This window comes from Onychostruthus taczanowskii, unplaced genomic scaffold (genome assembly GCF_017590055.1).
Source record: "Onychostruthus taczanowskii isolate IOZ18803 unplaced genomic scaffold, ASM1759005v1 scaffold51, whole genome shotgun sequence".
NCBI classification, from domain to species: Eukaryota; Metazoa; Chordata; class Aves; order Passeriformes; family Passeridae; genus Onychostruthus; species Onychostruthus taczanowskii.
In genome coordinates this window covers 5,649,486-5,668,302 of record NW_024502680.1, presented here as the reverse complement: position 1 = coordinate 5,668,302, position 18,817 = coordinate 5,649,486, and the positions used below count along the sequence as shown (strand labels likewise).

The following is an 18,817-nucleotide window of genomic DNA, read 5'->3' as shown; positions in this document are numbered from 1 at the left end:
AGCCGGGTGCGCAGGCGCGGGGCGGGGCCTCTGTAAGGGGCGGGGCCAGGCGGGTGTGAGGGGGCTGCGGGTGTTGGTGTGACTTGGTGGCACCTGCTGCTCACGAGGGCTCCTTGCTGGCTCAGCCGCGGACACATGCTTTGAACCCCTCTTTTAAAACCACGCTTTAAAGCCGTGTGCCGCCATGGTTTTATTGTCGCTCCCCCAGCCCCTTTATGCACTGCGTGGAGAGCGGGTGCCGCGGCTCGCTCCCCACAGAAGGCGCCCGGGGCCCAGCAGGTGAGTCCCACACGGCAGGGAGATGTCTGTCCGGGCACGGCATCCTCGGGACCCGGCTCCTGCTTCAGCATGGGATGGGCTTGAAGGTTTTCTGCGTGTTCTCAGTCAGGACCAGGTCGTACCGGCACAGCTGGGGTCTGTGTGAAAACACGGCCAAAAGTGAAAAAAAAAAATAGTGCTTTTTTCTGTCATCTCCCCACCTGCTGGAGGCCTACATAAAATAAGTCATTTTCTCAAGAGAACTGGCTCCAAGTCCACCTGAAGTGAGGTTGGCTTTAAGCCAGGGATACCTTGAGCATTTTACCATTCTGTTCTACGTTATCTTTTACTTGTGGAAAAAAAGAATCACAAAAAATCCAGCAAACAAACAGGCCCTGGCTGCAGAGTCTGTGGTTCCCTTTAAGCCAGTGCACACCTGTGTCCACCAAACAAGGTGGTCCTTCCAGCCCACCTGCCTGTTCCTGACCCTTCCCTGCTCCAGGCATGAGAAATTCTGCCACTGCTCTGACCTGGGTCCAAACACAGATCTGGCCTGGAGCTAGTTCAGCCAAAAAAACTGAGGAAGTACTTGGGCTTTCACTGGGGAAATATGAACATTAGCCCTGTGTAGTGGGTTGAGCAACAGGGAAGGGGAGAGGGCAGGACATCCGTCCTTGTGGCAGTGACTGATTAGATGATGTGCTGAAAGTCCTGAACTGTGTTTATGGCCTGTGGCAGCCCCTCCTCGGGGAGAGACAGCATCCTGTGATTAAATATTAGGGCATTTGTGTCTGCTTTTTAAAAGACTAAATGTGTATCTGGGACTGGAAGTGACTGTGGCAGTGTGGGACAGGAGACAGGGAGTGGCAGCAAGGGAGAGCTGCAGGACCTTGTTTAGTAGATATCCACAATCTTTTCCTTGTTCCAAGGCTAGGATAAGGGTAGCAGACCTCAGGAAAAGCAAAGAAACATGTTCTGCAGCTCTATATATCTGTTTGCTTCACCCTCCTGACCCTGTGATCTTCCAGCCCTGCTTTAAGCCACACTCAGAGCATGGTGTGGTGTCCACAGTGTCCTTGCACACAAGTCAGCACAAGAGATTCTGTACTTGCTGAGCTCAGGCAGAGCTCCCAGACTCCAGAGGTGGGAAGCTTCAGGGTAGGACAGCAGAGCAGACAGAGGCTAATGAGGTGATAGAAATCTCATCAGCAATGTCTTGAGAGGTACCCCCTGATGTTGTGGGTACCAGGCAGGGCTTTGGGGCAAAGCAGCCAGCAGCTCCCACTTGCTGGAGTTCCAGGAGTGAATTAATCTCCCTGCTTCACTAGCCATACAAATTGACTGGGATATAAAATGTGTATTTGGGGCTGAACATCTGTTCTTCCCAGAGGGCTGTATTTCCCTCCATCCTAGGGTTCAGGCCTGGGCAGCTTCCCAAAGGTAATTTTCCTGACCAAAGGTTAAGGTGTCAGGCCACGTCAGAGTCACATCACATGTGACATGTACCCAGTGCAATAAGACAGGCTCTGTGTTCAAGTAACTATTCAGCTGTGGGATTCCATTAAAGAGGAATTTATTCCCAAGACAGGTGTGTGTGAATTACTAAATGTAAAATAAATCTAATTCTTCTGCACATACTCAGCCAGGCCAGGAATCTGGGAGATTCCTTTACTTCTGTCCAGTCTGCACCAACAGAAATGGTTTGTTTGTAAACATCTGCTCACCTTTCTGGGTTTGTCAGTGAGTGGAACCTCATTTGGAGAATCCTGAGTTTGAATTTTGGGCCAATTACAGATCCCGTGGAAAATGTCAAGGAAATTCTTTCCACATTTTCAAGATCCTGGTCAAACCCAATGAGCAAAGTGATTTGTTTGTACTGCTGGAAGGTGGCAGCTTCTCTAAAGGTAAAGCAGACGAGAGAGTGTCAGTCACCAAGGGAATAGCACTGGGTTTAATGTAGTCACTGTAATATTAGGAACAGGCTGGGGGAGGAGGCCTGAGCTTCTGATTAGTTTCTGATTTACAGGAAATGGGTATGGATTCAGGTGGCAACCTGCTCAGCCATTTCTGCCCTCAGTTTTTTGAGGTAGAAGTGGGGAAACAGAGGCTGGATGCCATTTGGCCCAGAATTTTCACTGTGATTCTGCTTTGATCCCAAGTGGACTAGATCCACGTGATATTTGTACCTGGCTGTGTGTGCAGGCCTGAACACTGAGTCACTTCGAGATATGCATGAAATGTGCCCTGGCCTCGGTGTGGGATCCGTGCTGATTGCTCCCCTGCAGGCAGATACCAGATATGCCTGAGGGAATGTGCACTTAGAGAAACTTGGGAAAACTAGTTGTGCAGGTTTGGCTGGAGTGTAGTTCAGATCAATCAGGAATTTGCATGTCACATAAAGACCATTAATTTGTCTCTGTGAGTGGAATGAATTGATTTTGAATGTGACATATTCAGGCCCAGCTTAATCCCCAGCTGTCTTGGGCACTGGGAACTAGAACAGAACACTCCCTGTAAGAGGAAGGAAAGGGGGAGATGTTTTTCCTTCTGCTTTAGGCCAGCTGTGCTGCTGGCTGAGATTGTCCACTTCATTCCTTAAAATGACAGAGAAGGGCCCAAACCAAAAGGCTGGGCTGTCAGGGCTGTGTGCTGGGGGAGGCTGTGGAAATCTCTTCGGGCCAATAAATCCCATAGGGCCAGGAAATCCCATGTGCACTAGCAAGTATCAGCAGAGAAACTGGGGGAGGATGTGTCACCTCCTCCCAGATGCAGTTGTACCAAGGGATGCACTAACACTTCGAAAAGCTCAGACCAGTAAGACTTACGGATTAACTTTTGATTCTGCCTTCCTGCCATCTTCATCAGCTAGCACGATGCTGAAGGTGCCTCTCCTGGTGTCTTTGTTCCATGTGATAATGTCCACCAAGTAGTGATAGACTGAGGGGAGAGAGTGAGTGGGGTTAGACCCTGTGGGCTCAGTCTGCTGTCCAGGCTGTGCACTGTCTGGGAGCAGAGCTGTGAGTAGAAGATGGACACAGCCCCTGCAGTTTATCTCGAAAATCCCTCTGTCCTCTCTGCTCTCCATCTCCCTTTGCAGAGATTCCACCAGAAACACTAGGAGGTGTCAGGAGAGCACTGCAGCAAGGGCTGTCCCTGCAGGATGGCCTCTCTGTATGGTTCCCAGCACACTGCCTGCCTTCCCCCTTCACTTCCAGACTGTATTTCTTTCTTCAGTCCCCCTCTGAACCCTGCCATTTCTGTTCTTTGTATCTGTCATCTCTGTCACGGAGTAGAATTTTCTGTTCTTTGTTCTGTGAGTCTGACTTCACTTGCTGACCAGCATTGGAGCTCAGGCCATAATCCCAGCCCATGCCCTGGTATGTTGGTAATCACAGGGATGAGGTGAAACTTTTTACCTTGGTGCAACCTTTTTTCCCACAGATTCTCTTCCTCTCCCTGTGCCTCTCTTTTTTCCAGGGTAGCCTTTTCACCTGTACAGCCTGTCTTTCTCTCTTGTCATTCCCACATACCTCTTTCTTTCACAAAAGAATGGTGTGTTGCTTTGAAACATGATTTGGGAACTTTTATACTTAATTTGAAAGTTCTCAGCCAATTTTCTAGAACTGTAAGCAAGTTGGCTTTCCCAGCACTGGACAGGTTGGCAGATAAAGAAGGCTATGGCAAACCACAGATGGACACAATTCCATCCAGCAGCAACTGGAGTTTCTAAAATGCTGGCTTAACACCACCAGCAAATAACTATCTCTGCTTGGCTGCTGCTGATAGAGGCAGTGCACAAAGAAAAATAATCTCAGAAATCTCAGTCACTTACTGCAGAATGGCTCTTTGTCCGCTGTGTCGAAAAACATACTTGTCACTGGATGGCTCTGTTGTGTTAAATAGCTTTTCCACTCATAGGCATAATAACCTGCAGGTGACAGTTTGAAAATTAAACCAAGTTATTGCACAGGTAGATGAGCCGCTAAATGGCTGAAAATAAGCAAGTATTTAAGAAATAGTGCATTGTGTGCCAGCTGCCAAGTAGCACTGACACACATCCTCCTGCACCCCAAAGGCTTAGCACTGAATATGCCTGGTTACTGTTCAGCACTTTCTTCAAGCTGATCTTTTTCCACATCTGCTATCCATGGTCAAGGGTTTCATTTTGTAGTGCAGAATGAGAATCATCCCCTTGGCTTTGCCAGTTCCTTTCTGGAAGCGTCAGGTGTTTTAGCATCAACATTTCAGAGCTGCCAGACTGAGGCTGGGCTGTCACACTCAGGCTGGGGTAGACGAGTCCAGAATTCCCTTTGTTCACCCATTTGCCATTCCTTTTAGAGCACAGAGGGATTTGTGATGCTGGGAATTTAATTGTAAGTCTTATTTTAGCAAGAACAGGCCCCTGTCCCTCAAACTCTGCAACTGAGGGACTTAAACTCACTGTTTCTCTGACTTTAGTGTAAAGATCCCAATTTTAATTTTGGGTTTACTAGTTCTGGACCCTATACTCGTGGATTTCTGTTCTAGATCATAACATGATGTCATATTACAAGGAACAGGCTAGATACCTCGAACATCTCAGTGGAAATAACTTTATTTATGTTATGTTAGTCCTCCAGCAAAACATCACCCTCCGAGTTATAGTGCCGCCAGGCAGCTCTGGGTTCAGGATGGACTGACATTCCCTGGATCCTTACCTAGGATGGGGCATGGCATGGGCCAGAAGGGTTCACAGCTGGTGCATTTGCCATTCCTGTAGTTCCTGTACGAGTTGCAGGGGTATGTGGTGATATTGCAGCTCTGTGTCAGGGAGGACAGGAACAGGAAAACAGACCTCTGGTGGTCACATTTAAAATACTGCAATCCTTAATCATGTACAGGAAAGAAATATCTCATTAGCAATCCTCGTGCCTCAGGACACACCAGTGGACATTTGTGTCTGAACCCAACAATTTGCACTGGGGAGCACTGGGCTGTGGCACAACAGTAGGTGGGCAGCAGCTTCTCCCTTTGAGTGCACTCAGCTCTGCCTGTGTCTGCTTTGCTTTTCCTCTTGTCTTTTTGGTTTTAAAAACATTTATTTGTGTGATTGCTGCAGTTCCAGAGGATCTAACTATGGATCAAGTTCTGACTCTGGTGTTCTCTCCTCTCTGAGCTCAGGCCTGACAGCTGGATATTGCTTTTAGCTTTGCACATGACTTTCCATTTTGGTAAAAAACTCTTTAGAAAGACATAACTAATAAAATGAGTTGTTGCATGAGCAGCAAAATCAGTGAAACCTCATTTCCTAGGGATTTTTAGCTCAGGCTGCTCTCCTATGTAGATTCTCTTGGGTCTGATAAGGGTTGAATTCACAATACTGCATTTTCTTCTGTAATGTATCTTCTTCACCCACCTTTCATCAAACCAGTTCTGCTGCCAGGCTGAAAGGAAAAAAAAGCTTTCTTTTGTTCAAGATTAGGGCTGTTCCTTCCAGACTGCACCTTCTGTCACCGCCAAGGAAGGTGTCTTTGATTTGGGATAACTGCCTGCTCCACATTCATCTTGGACCTGTTTTCTGAACAGGTCCTTCCCACTGCTAGTCCTTGGGCTTTCGTGTGTTACAAGTAATTAGAAACAAAAAATGCCATGGATTTTCTGGACATAGCCACAAAACAAAGGCACACATCTGTCTGATAACTTTTAGCACAGAGGATTAGTCTCACTTGCACTGTGACAGAGGCACAGAGAGGTCACCCTGACTCTCATCTCTGCCTGTTGCACATCAGCTAAACCCCTGTCACGCCAGTGCTGAGAAGAAATTGCTGCCATGGGTTTCCCAGAATATGGATTTCATGTATTTTCTGAGCAGTGATGATGATTCTCTGGCTTTCTCCTCTTTTTCTGATTGGAAACATTTTGTCAGGGTTTGTGCAATTCAGGGCAGGATTAATTACCAGAAAAGAGTGTCAGTGGACAGCCTGGTTGGTCGGTCCCGCCGTTGGGATAGAAGTCGACATGGCCCAGTGCTTCTCCATAACCCAGTCCTAGCAAAAGGGAATACCAGGGCTCAGGGTGGGAGCATTAAACTGTAAAATGCACAAGAAGGAAATATAGCAACCTAACTGGAAAAAATAGTAGTTATTTAGCTCTTGGATGCCTGCTTGTACAGGAATACTAATGTTGTCCCTCTGTTTAGGCAGAAGGCCAAACAGTTGTGACCCAGCTGGGTTATTTTAACAATGGTATCAACTACCTAAAATAAGTCTTTGCATGCAACAGTACAAAATGTGAGGGTTTGTGTCACTTGTGTGCAGGAGAGGAGGAATGATGTGAAACCTGGATGTTGCTGTGCTGCTGAAATCTGACTTCCTGGAAAGGCTGGGAGAAGAGAGGCAGCAATTAGGTGGGAAAGCCAAGTGTTAGGGGTAGGGTGGCCATGGGAGCAGCATGGGGGGCTTGGCATTGCACTGCTGGCCTGGCTGGTGGGTCTGGAAAAGGACAGGGCTGAGAGAGAGTCCAGATTTGTCCTAGAGGAAAGTCTAGCTCTTAAGAGGTGGGATGGAGACTGGAAGCATCCTGCAGGGAAACATGGTTGGGGATAATTGATTTGCTGTGCATGTCACTGGGCTGTGGGACCAGTTCTGGAAATGCTGTGTGCTCAGATGCAGCCTGACCCCGTGGTGGCATGTTGGTGTGTCCTGCTCTGGCAGGACTGTGCTGCAGGACCTCCTCCACTAGTAGCTAAGTCCTTGTAAGTCATGGGCCAGGTTATCACTGCTGTGTCAGCAGCATGTTTTGAGTGCAAATAAACCAGCAGCTCCTGAGGGAGTGCTGGGGACAGCGTGGGCAGCACAGCACCCCGGAGGTTCAGTGAAGAGCGAGGACCCCCAGCGCTGCTGCCCACCAGCAGCCCCCCTTCGCCTCCTCCCAGTCAGTCTCTGGGTTTCTGTGTACAGGAGGGGGATGGAACGTCACCTACCGTCGGTGTCGGAGTGAATGACATCCACAAACTGTGCGTCCGTGGGGTCCAGCCTCTCGCTCGGCGCCGCGCCCCTGTACAAGGGGCCCGCGGGGTCAAGGCCTGCAGCACAAAGCCATGGGTGTGGCAGCGCCTCGCTGCCCTTCCTCGGGGCAGGAGGACTGCTGGAGGAGGGCTTACCTGTGATTCTTCCCAGTGTGCCGTCAAACAGCTGTCCCACGAAGCCAGAGATGTGTGCTCCCAGGCTCACTCCTATCATGTGCATGGAGTCAAGGGATGCTCCTTCAATCTGAGGTGTAAAAGTACTCATGGTCATGTGTTTTTGGAAAATTAAAAAAATTAGGAGGAGGAATGTGACATTCCCAGTGTTCCACTCTGTGTAGATATTTCTCTTTTGACCATGCCACAGGGCAGCCAACATTCCTGTTTGAGACCTATACCTCAGAAAGCTGTGATGAGAACAGTTCAGGAAATGGTTGTATTTTCCTGGGGCAACGACTACAAGTGTGGACAGGAACCACTGATGGGCCCCAGAAGTAAAATTCCAGTTGCTCCACGTGTGATTCTTGCAAGGAATTAGCAGACACTATGATCCTAAAGGATCCAACATCATCATTGCCTGTGCAATACCTTAGAGGAGCTGTGAAATGTAGCTGATCCCCTTAAGCTCCCTATGGATATACAGAAAGTAGAAGTAGAGCTGCTGTGTATGGGAAAACATGTCTGGAGAGCTTTGTACCCAAAAATGTAGAGACTTAGAGTGCAAACTGAATATTACACCAAAATACCATTGTACCAAATCCAAGGGTAGGATTTGGCACTGCAATACACATGCACTTCCAAAAATTAATGTATTCCTTTTTTAGGAGTTTCTATTCCTAGACTTCCTGCTGGTTTAAGCGCTTCCTTTGTGCCCTTTACATACTGTGCCTTAATGACTGTATCATAACATGAGCATCCAACTTACCAACATTTCATCTATAAGTTTCTTCAGAATCTCAGCAACTCTTTTGCACTTCCTGGAAGCATAGCTGTAGATGAGAGTTGTTGCCCCCTGGTTCCAGTCCACAACAATGACGTTCATGTCCTCTACAGAAAGCAGGAGATGCACCAGGGCAGGGATCCAGACCGGGGCAGAGCCCGTGAATCGGTACCCGTGGACGATGAAGGTCGTTTTCTTGGTCACATTGAGGTACTTGGAGGCTGTTGAGTGGAGCTCCTCGGCACAGGTTGGATTCTGCCGGGTGTAGAGCAGCAGCTTCACTTTCAGATCTGTCCCTATCAAAGCATTCCCGAAGCTGAGGGCTGTGAATGCAGGACATGTCTCCTGAGGATCTGAAAGGAGCAGAGTGGCAATTGGAGTTTGGCACCAAGGGGTTTTCTTTAGCCTGTTGTACCTGCCAACCCCGCACAGGGCAGGAAACTCTGTGGTGAGTTGTCTGAGCACAGGGGCTGCTCCTGTCTCCTCTCTCCCTCTCCACTCTCTCATGCTCATGACTGAGGTTACCTTGGAACTTAGGTTTTCTTGCTGTGTTGGAACAAAAAGAGCAATAACACCTTTTTGGAGCAGCATTCCCTGAAACACCACAGCCCTGCTTCCTGTGGCAGCTGGGAGTTGGCAGGGACTCCGTCCAAAAATCTCACTGGTGTGAGGAAGGTATTAAGAGACCCTCAGGTGGGATGGTTACTGTACTGGTTTGGGAGCACACCCAGGTGCTCTGGACAGGTTCTGTGTGGTAGTCACATACTCTTTGAACACCGAGAGACATAATTCTTTCTCCTCCAGGATTTTTCCTGGGGAAGGCAGTGAGAAAGCTCAGAGAGAGAAGAGAAAACAATTCTTATCTCTACTTGCTGTGCCGGGTGATTGGCACATGTGGAATGTGTTATGGAGATTGTTTACCGAAGAAGGGGTTTGTTAATTGGACTCTGGTGATGGTTGTTTGGATTGATTGACCAATTAGGTCAAAGCTGTGTTGTGACTGTCTGTAAGGGGTCATGGGTTTTTCTTTAGTACAGAGTTTAGTATAGCATTAGTATAGTATGTAATGTAATATAGTATAGCTTCATAAAGCAATTGAACAGCCTTCTGAATCACTGGATCACTGCACGTTATTCCCCGGCTGGGGATCGTCCTGCATCGATATGTTCTCAGCTAAACAGGTGTCCTTGGGGTTGGTTTGTACCTTGGGCCTGGAGCTGCCAAGCTGCAGAGTCTTGCCGTGGGCAGGGGCAGCTCAGTGCTTCATTTGTATGTGCAGATGTAGCCTGGTATTCCAGACTGCAAAATGGGGCACCCTTGGGTCTGTGAGATGGTAATTGTGCTTTATACACAGCTGAAGTGTAACTGAATTTTATGTAAGTATTGCTTGATGGGATGGCCTGTGCCATTGGAAAGCTTGCCTTTGTTCTTTGCTTTTCCAGCAGAACACCAGCTGAACCTTCAGAGCCCAATACAGTCTCCAGCAGGGCACTGGCAGGGAATAGAATAACTGTCTCCAGACAGACACTACTTATGAAGGCCCTCACAGGTTTAGTAGCCTCTTCCTGGCTCACAATCCTTTCCCTCAAATCCTCATAATCTTATTGAAGAACCTTGTGGGGGAAAGTGTCTCTCTCACACATATGTCCTGGGCTGCAGTAATTGTTCAGGCTACAGTTCCTAGAGGAATTTCCCTGATCTTTGTTGCTTAAAGGACTGTTCGGTAGGTAGCAGGGTTTAGAAAACCTGCAGCTGTAAGTTAATTATGCTCTAGCAAATCTCCAATGCTCTGTGCATTTTAATTTCTGAATGATGAAACTGTCACAGTTTCTATGAGCAACTTTCCCTTTTCTCCTCCTCAGGAAATCAGGAGCATGAGAGTGATATAAATGCTATGTGCCCAGCACATAAAACAATCCTCTCAGTTGCCACAGTTCTGCTAATTACTTTGTAGAAGCCCCAGGAGCTCTAGAAATAAAAGTTAATAGGCTAAAAGGATGTTGCAGTTAAGTCCAACTGAATATTTTTAATTGCTACCATAAATTCAGAAATAAAATTTAACATCTGAAATCCATGGAGTCCTTCCTGTTTAAAGCCTATGATAACATATGAATGGTGTGACAGGACTGGTGGGAAATGAGCCCCCAGCCAGGCCCAGTGAAATCAGAGACCTTTGAATGCAGGGTGTCCTGCCTGTGCAATGCTTCACTCAGAGCTCCCAGGAGCTCTGTGACTCTGGGCCCTGCTCCCAGGAGGAAAGGTGACCTGGGTGGCTGCCTCCTGCCAGCCTGCTCTCAGTGCCAAGATGCTCTGTAAGAAAGCTCTGTAAGAATCTGCAGCAAGAGTTCTGTGACACTGCTCTTGTCGAGATCCCAAGGTAACTAGCAGAGAAAAATTAACATTTTTTGCTCATGCGTACCAGCTCACACAGTGAGACTCAGTGACTGTCCTCTAGGTGCTACTGCAGCACAAAAAAATACAACTGTGTGTTTTACTAATAACTAGGCATTGTTTTAGTTATTGTATAGTAGCACTATATAGTGTTGTTAATTATCTTTACTGCTACTGAAGCTGTAGCAATACAGGCAGAAATGCCAGGCAGAAATTACTTCTATATGGTGCAAGATTGCACTGATTGCTTAATTTGTTTCTGTATCTCCTACACTGTGCTGAGGCTTGCCCAGAGGAGCACTATGTTTGTCATCAGAACAGCCCAAACCTTCTGGTACAGAAGTGCTTTCAGAGAGCTGGTCAGCATTTGCTGATACCTAACACGGGGACTGTGTAAAGAGCCTTGTTTTATCTGTACCAGGTCTGTTAGATTGGTTCTGTTTTGATTAACAAAATCAAATCAGTGCTAATAAGGGGAGGAAACCTGCCAGCTTCTCTTCTGGCAAGCATGGTGCCAATGCCAGCCTCATCCACCATGTGTTCAAAAACTGACACATGGAGAGGGCCAGTTAACCTGGCTTTGCTCTTCCTTCTGCTGAGCACAGTGCCTCCTACCCAAATGCCTGGAAGTGTCTTTGAAACTCAGGATGACTGGGGCAGGTGGCTTAGTGAGATTTACTCTGCAAGCAAATAAATGAGGTAGAAACTTATCCCCTGGCACTGTACTTAACCCCTGTCCAACAGGTCACCTCCCTCCAGTAAAGGGGAATGAACATGGCCATTAACCCAGCATCCCAGTACCCTGCCTTAGCTCACTAATGGCAATCCCCATTCTCCTTCTGTTCTGTTTTCTGATATGTGAAATAGGAGGCAAACAGTGGTTTGCTGGGCACGATGTTCTAATCTCTCAGAACCTTCAGCAGGGAGCATAAAAATATGTTAAATCCATGTACCTGCCAGGGAGCTGGACACATTTGGTCTCGAGCCTGAGATCAGCCTCCAAGGTGCTATTGCAGCAGTGGAAGCATCTTCAGAATAACTTGGTTCTGAAGTTATATACATATAGATATATGTTCTGAAGTTAGGTAGTCCCAGGTGGGAGTGTTGCAGGGAGTGGAACAGTCCCCAGGCAGGCTCCTGGTATTTACTGCAGTCAGTGCTCTTCAGGCCTGCATTCCCCTGGTGTGTCTCATTCCTTTCTAGGAGATGGTGTTTGGAGGCTTTCTCTTTGGTGTTGATCCTATGGACAGGCAGGGTTTGCCATGGTGGCCTTCTGGGGCTGTGGTACCGAGCTGTCTGCATGAATAAAGTAGCAGCTGAGGTTTTTACCAGCCTGTCCTCTTGGAAAGGCAAGTTCCAACAGATCACCTCAGTGGGTCAGTGGCCACTTGGCTGGATGTGTGGCTGTCCCAGCTGTGGTCCTTGGGACACAGAGCTGCTTGCTCCACTGGATGGAGCTCAGCTGAGCGTGTCACTGCTTCTCTGTCTGCAGGAGCTCTGGCCCACCATCCCCTGCCACCTTGCCTGAGCTTTGTGCAGTGAGTGTCATCAGACTGGTCTTAACCATCAACAATATCTTTCCCCCTTTAAGCACACTTGACTACCACACCATGAATCTCGAGAGCATTAGTGGTGCAGATTTCCATCGCTTTTCCACAGAGAGAGTGTGCCCTCCACTCCTAAACTGGTCCTCAATAGCTCACTGCATTTCACTGGTGCCTTTTCACACCGTTCTCTTTTCCTGCTTCTCGTGACTGCATTTCTTACAGTTTTAACCAAACAAACCAAGCAAAAGGCGACCCTGAGATTACTCCAGATGAATGAAACCCAATGAAACACAAGTTAGTATTTTTAAGAACATTGTTTTTTTAGTCCTGTTTGTTTTCCCTACAAAGCAGAGAGCTGTAACTTGCCTTGCTCCCATGTGTATGCTAACACAAGGCAGTACATTTGTTTATTGTTACACAGGTTTGTTCTTGTAGGGCTGTGAGGCTATCAAATGGAGCTTACTGTTCATAAATGGTAATTCATCCTTTGCCTCTGCCATACATGATACCCCTGAGAAGAAATCATTATTCTCTGAAGATTTCAAATGACGTTTTCAGTGTCGATGGATAGTGCTTATATAAGAGAAATGTTTGCAAAGGGAGGAAAAGATAATAAAAAATAGTTCTGGTTTTCCATTTGGAACTCTTAGATCTGACTACATTCATGTAACCAGAATAATTTGCTTTGCCAAAATAAATAATGCTAGTGAGAAATCCTGTGCAGTAACTGTAAATGCAGAGGGCAGGTACATTCATGTTGCTGTAAAACACAGAAAATGTGTTATATTTGACAAAAACATTCAAAACAAATGGTTGAGTTCTTACCTGTTTTCACCCCATACAAAAGGCAGATGAACACAACACACAGCCTCAGCATATGGACTTCCACATGGAACTTCTACGGGTAAGAGATTTGAAGGATCCCACAATTTCTCTAGCATGTGTCGGCTGGCTCTGACAGCAGTTTGCTTGCTTTTTTTTTTCTGCCAGTAACAGTAGGTGTGGTAAAAGGAGGAAGTTGCCAGCCAAGAAATGAAGACCAGTCAAATGAAGCTTCTTCTTAAGAAGGTGGGGCACCTTCTATTCTAGCAGGTTTCATTAATTTAAATATAGTTTGCCGTGGGGGATGACTAATCAAAGACACAAATGGGTTGGTAGCTGTAAGCAGCAATTTGACTACACGTGTTGAAACTAAGGAAATTATTGCCTATTTGTCTTTTGCAAAGAATGTCAGGAAGATTGTAGGTGTCACTGCAAGTCTGATAAGCATCTGGGTGGGGCCGGTGCTTGGTTTCACAGGGCCCTGCCTTTGGAGATGTCATGATGATCCCTAATATCTCCCATGTCCTTCCTGCTCTCCTGAGAGCCATGGCCCAGAGTCCCTTCTAGAAATCCTGTCACCACCTCAGGCAGGAGACAGGTGCACAGCACTGTGTGGTGACAAAGGGAAAGTACCACTTCAAGGTGTCTGGCTCTCCACTGGGCTCCCAAGCAACTGCTGTCTTGGATAACACTCATACAACTGGCATTCCCACATTTTCTCATGGACCTGCTGGAACCTCATAAATTCAGCTCTAATTCAAGTAAGGAAGCCTTTTTTTTTTTTTTGCTGGATGGGAGGAAGGAGATTGCCAAGGAAAGACAACTAGCCGGGGCAGGAAAGGAGGTCTGAAATTGGAACTGGAAGGTATAATGGTAAAATTGGGAAAACAAGGGTGTTGGGGAGTTTGTAAAGGGATGAGAAGGGAGGGAGCAGGGATGGCTGCTGGATAGAAGTAGGGTGGTAGTTTTGCTTGGCATTTTCTTAGCAAATTCTTCTAACATAGGCCAGGAAAAGGGAACATGGGGTGGATTAGAAATATCTGATTAAGCCCAGGCTCTGCTTTCTTTCCCTTGGTGATGATCCAATGAGGAGCTGAACTATTACAGCTCCCAGCGGCATAGCTGGTTCTTTGGTCCATGCGGTACTTATTAAGCTTTTTGACTTTGCTAATTCTCAGGTTAATCCTTAACTCTTCCTGCTGCTTGCAGCTCCTTTTCCTTCAGACAAGTGTGTGTGATGCTCCTCTGGTGCAGGCATGGATCACACTTGAGGCAGAGCATGTGTCTAGCATGATTGTTTCACAAGCACCTTGAGCTCTTCAGCCTCAAGCAGCTCAGCAATCTGAGTCTCACTGAACATGTACCATGCTGTGATCCCATTTGATAATTACCCAGGAAAAAGTTGGGGCTTGTTATTTTGAAGAAAATCAACACTGAGAAAAGACACCAAATAGCATTTGTGGATCTGGAAGTTCAGGACAGTATTTTTTCTGCTGTACTGACAAAAGAATATAATTTAAACATTGTTTTCCATCCAGCTCCTTTCTCACCTCTACCAGTGATCCTAAAATCTGTCCAAATATTTTCCCTTAGCAAGAAGTTCTGCCAGTGGTGAGACGGAATTGGTCCAACAGTGAAACACAAAGAACAGAAGGCTTTTACCTGTTGCAAAAGACATCTGAGATAAAATAAGGTCCTTGAGGGCCTTGCCTTTCATTTCAATACGAAGAGGTAACAATGTGTTGCCTAAAGCTAAGCCCTACTAATTTCTTCTCCCCGTCACTTTTTTTAAATTTTAATTTCCCATCTGAGGTTGCTCATCTGAGTGACTCGCACGACAAGAGGCCCTACACTGGGACTGGCAGGTTCTTCCTTGGAGCTCTCAACCATCCCTTGGAACACCATGATTTTGAGTAACCACCATTTCAGCATAAATTAGACTGTCTGTTCACTGTACACATTGGCAAACATTCCCAGGATGTCAGCACTGGAAATGCTGTCCACCACCACCATCAGATCCTGAGAGCAGGAATTCAAGTGCTTACAGGTTACTCCCTGCTCTTGATTCTGCTGACCAACCTTTCACACCTGCCCCACACATCCTGTCTCAGCCACACACTTGTTAAAGATGGCAACAACTCACAGCTATTTGAGTGTTGCACACTGAACTCTAAGACAATAATCCCACTGTGAGCTTTGAAACCAATTGCAATTTGAGACAGTAAAAACTTTTTAATCATGTGTAGAAAACGTTTAAGATCAGAATTGGCACCAACTTAAGAACAATTTAACAGAAAACATGAAATAATCTTAGAAGCATGAAACATTTTGCACTTGGCTCTGAGATGTTAGAGCCTCTGCTATTTCACATTCAAGAAAGAAGCATTTAAAACTCTTCATTGTGAGCAGAACCACTGTTGGAATCTGAAAGTTTCCAGAATGTTGTTTCCTCCTTGGGGCAGCTTATGACAGCAATGGTCAGCCAAAAAATATTTTTATGTTGCATTCATGTATCCACTGTATGAAATCCCACTGATTCACTAATTTCCCGTGGGTGGAACGTTTTCATGGAGATACTGGAGAGCCAAATCTGTCCACTTCATTTCTTGCTCTTTCACAGACTCAGTGGTGCCACCGTTGTCTTGCTCTGGTTCAGGGAGCTCATTCTGAGAACAAAACACAGGTAGAATGCATTCCACATGTAATACACTTTCTGCAAGCAGCAGGTTGTTCTATTTGCATGGATAGATACAAAACCCCACAAACGAGACCAGAGGGTGCATCTGAACAATAAATCTCATACATACTGATCCACTTAAAAATATTGCTGAGCCCTGTCATGAACAGTATTCTTTTCATTTGAATATGGTGCTTAATCTGAAAGGTAAATTGTTTTCCAGGACCCCGGGGCCTTGCTATACACTCAGATTGCACATGCAGTGAGGGAGAATATACAGCAAATGCAAAGTAAGTAAATAACAGTACAATGCAATTATTCCACTGTTTGTTTGCAATGTGCTGCTTCTGCTGTTGCCAAGAATACAAATACTGCAGACAGCTGGTTCTGTAAAATGTTACTTTCCTATGGCAGATGAGAAGTCCTTCCTGTCTGTATGCTGGACTCAGGTGTAGCTGTGCTGGATCAACATTAGAAGCCAGAACCCCCTGCCAGGTGTGCCACAAAGCTGCTCACAGCACAGTAAGGGGAAGGAAAGTTTAACTGAGATTTCATTTTCCTTCCTTTATTTGTTCTCTGTCTTGCTGTATTGGTGTAGTCACACTGAGTGTGTGCTGTTCTGCCACATACCATTTGGGCAGGAATTCTGAGTTCTAGACCTCTGGAAATCCCAGCAGGAGCTAAATAAAATGTTTCAGCTTTGAAAACAACAAATGATCTGAACCCATTTGAGTTCCCAGAAATGTCTCAAGTGAGCACTGGAGCAGACTCTCAACACAGGCTCAAACACCACTTTCACAGCCATTCTGGTTGCTTCTTTGCCATGTCCCTGAGTAAGTCCCCTGTGAATTCATGCTGGTTTTTCTATGTGATCAGAGCCAATCCCATCTCTGGGGATCTTTATATCCACAGCCAGGCCTTTCTTTCTATTGGTAGTTGGTGAGGCTTCCTTCTCTGAGGCTGTCATCTGTATGTGACTGTAAGCCATCATGAGATGGCTCTAAGGGAAGAAACAGTAATGTTTGACTCAGGGTGAAGGCAGTAGTCAGCAAGGAACCTGTTTGTGGTACTCAGCTTGCCTAATAAAGGTTATTCCAAGCAAAGGAGGGTTTGGGCTCTTTTAGCTGAGACTCACACTTCTGCAAGATGCTTCCCTCAAGCCCAACTCTTGGTAGGAAAGTATGCGCTGGACATACGGATTTTGAGTTGGGCAGCTGCTCCTCACTCTCTCTGAAAAGCCAGTGGTGGCAGGGCTAAAGCTTGAACCATGTCACAAATTTGGAATGTCTCTCTGCTGAAAGAAACCAGCACCCCACAATCTCCATGGCTGCTTTATCTGTGCTAGCTGGGATAAAGCTCGTGTACGAGACAGAAAAAGAGAAGGGAAAATCCTCAGCTACCTCCAACTTCCCTGGAAGTTTCAAAATAGCTAAGGAAAGGTGTGTCATTGTGGGAGATCTGAAGTTTCAGCTGTGGACTCTGTGGGATCAGCAGTAGCTTTTCCCCTGCTGCCCCTCTCCAGCCTTGCAGCTGGATGAAAGGAGAGGTGCCATGCCTCGGACACAGCACTGCAGGCAAGAGTCCTGCTGCACCTGCCAGTCCTTCACTGCTGTCCTGGAACTGCCAACAGAACACTGTATCTGGAAAAGACTGCTTTGAAACATGTATGAAAACGTCTCAGCTTCTTTCAATAGCCTTGCAGGAAGTGGAAATAAGGAGTAACCAAGACTGGAACTGTCAGTGAGACTGATCCTCTGCTCTCCAAACCAGGAAGTGGAAATAAGGAGTAACCAAGACTGGAACTGTGAGACTGATCCTCTGCTCTCCAAATCAACCAGGAAAGTACCTCAAACACCAAGAACAAAAAAGGGAAGCAGAGAGAAAGGATGATTCTACTTCTCCCTGATGCCAAACCCAGGACAGTGCAGTGGGAAGGGCACTCCAGTTCTGAGAGGTCAGGGGATGAGGGACAGAAGCATCCATGTCCTCATGCACTCAGGAATGACTGGCATATAGGGCAAGGAAGGAGTCAGATCCAGGAGCCTCTTGTACAAATTAGCTGCACCACGAGCAACACTCTGTGCCTTTTCTTGGAAGGCACTGTGACCAACACAGCAGCCTTAACTCAGATTGATAAGCAGCAATTCACCTACCAGAGGGATGGCCACGTCCTCATAGGGCAATTTATCTTCTCTCCACGCATCATCGATCAGATCCAGGATCCTGCCATCCCTCTGCACCTCGCTGTCCATCCTCACAGCGGGCGAGAGCAGCTAAACCTGTGACACAAAGCAGATGCTGCTTTAATAACATCCCCAGCCAAGGAGCTGGAGTCTGGACTGTGCTCCAGTTTTAATGCAATCCATATGAAGTTTAAACTTACAAGGATACCTTGATTTCCCTAATCACTCAAAAAGGGGTTATAACCACAGAGAAGAACTTAATGTGAAAAGAACTCTATAAAAATGAATTGCAGATTGATATGCATCAGAGATGAATATATAAAACCAGCTGGTTATTATTAATGATATTTACATGTGTTTATATCTACCTACTGACTTTCAGAAGTCTAATTTGAGTGAGTTTGAACACCTAGAGTGCCCAGAACCCTTTGCCGCGTGCTGGCTTACAGCCCCTGACCAGTGCCGTGCCTCACTGCCTCCTTCGCATGTCTGGGAGAGTCACAACAAAGGACTTTAAGGTAGCCAGAACTCTGCCCGAACCTGAAGTCCAGCAAACCGGTGAAACAGAAGCAAAACGAGACCTATCTTTCACCCCCAGCTCCTATAATTACTCCAGAGTGTTTAACTGTACTGTGCCCTCCTGGAAGGGCCACGCCAGGCCCTCGCCCCGGTGTTCCCTGCGGGGCAGCAGCAGCAGGCAGCTGGAGTGAGATAACTGACACTCATTCAGCACCGAGCCAGGCCTGGCACTCGCCGGCTGCCGGAGCCGCGATATGGGCGGCGATGGGCACGGGGCTGAGCGCATCCCAGCCGCGGCGCGCGGCGATCCCTGCCTCTCCCGGCCACGGCGGCTCCGTGACCGCCCGTGCCCCGCGGTGCGCCCCCGCTGTCCCGCGGTGCGCCCCGCTGTCCCCGCGCTCCCCAGCCCGCCCTACCCTGCCCATCTCCGGGGCCCGTGCTGCGCAGGCGCCGCCTCAGCGCATGCGCAACGCTGCG

General features: G+C 47.1%; 2 protein-coding genes across 2 annotated transcripts; both read right to left on the bottom strand.

Moving 5' to 3' along the window:
* Window positions 1–343: 343 nt before the first annotated feature.
* On the bottom strand, window positions 344–13,016 carry LIPH (lipase H). The gene is made up of 10 exons (XM_041416337.1): window positions 12,965–13,016; window positions 8,187–8,554; window positions 7,400–7,508; window positions 7,220–7,321; window positions 6,195–6,284; window positions 4,956–5,123; window positions 4,091–4,186; window positions 3,084–3,195; window positions 1,983–2,156; window positions 344–416 (listed from the first exon to the last, which is right to left on the bottom strand). Exons 1-10 carry the CDS (start codon window positions 13,014–13,016, stop codon window positions 344–346), a joined length of 1,344 nt encoding a protein of 447 aa, XP_041272271.1.
* A 2,157-nt stretch (window positions 13,017–15,173) lies between these two features.
* On the bottom strand, window positions 15,174–18,793 carry ANAPC13 (anaphase promoting complex subunit 13). Its single transcript, XM_041416356.1, has 3 exons — window positions 18,757–18,793; window positions 17,792–17,917; window positions 15,174–15,627 (listed from the first exon to the last, which is right to left on the bottom strand). Exons 2-3 carry the CDS (start codon window positions 17,888–17,890, stop codon window positions 15,502–15,504), a joined length of 225 nt encoding a protein of 74 aa, XP_041272290.1. The 5' UTR covers window positions 17,891–17,917; window positions 18,757–18,793; the 3' UTR covers window positions 15,174–15,501.
* Window positions 18,794–18,817: the final 24 nt, after the last annotated feature.

Excerpts from the sequence above, each read along its gene's own strand:
- ANAPC13 (XM_041416356.1), bottom strand. The coding sequence starts at position 17,890 with ATGGACAGCGAGGTGCAGAGGGATGGCAGGATCCTGGATCTGATCGAT. Across the intron at positions 15,628-17,791 it reads AGGACGTGGCCATCCCTCTG|AATGAGCTCCCTGAACCAGA; the intron begins GTAGGTGAATTG and ends TTTTGTTCTCAG.
- LIPH (XM_041416337.1), bottom strand. The coding sequence starts at position 13,016 with ATGCTGAGGCTGTGTGTTGTGTTCATCTGCCTTTTGTATGGGGTGAAA. Across the intron at positions 6,285-7,219 it reads CATTCACTCCGACACCGACG|GACTGGGTTATGGAGAAGCA; the intron begins GTAGGTGACGTT and ends CCCTTTTGCTAG. Across the intron at positions 2,157-3,083 it reads GCAGAATCAAAAGTTAATCC|AGAAGCTGCCACCTTCCAGC; the intron begins GTAAGTCTTACT and ends CTTTACCTTTAG.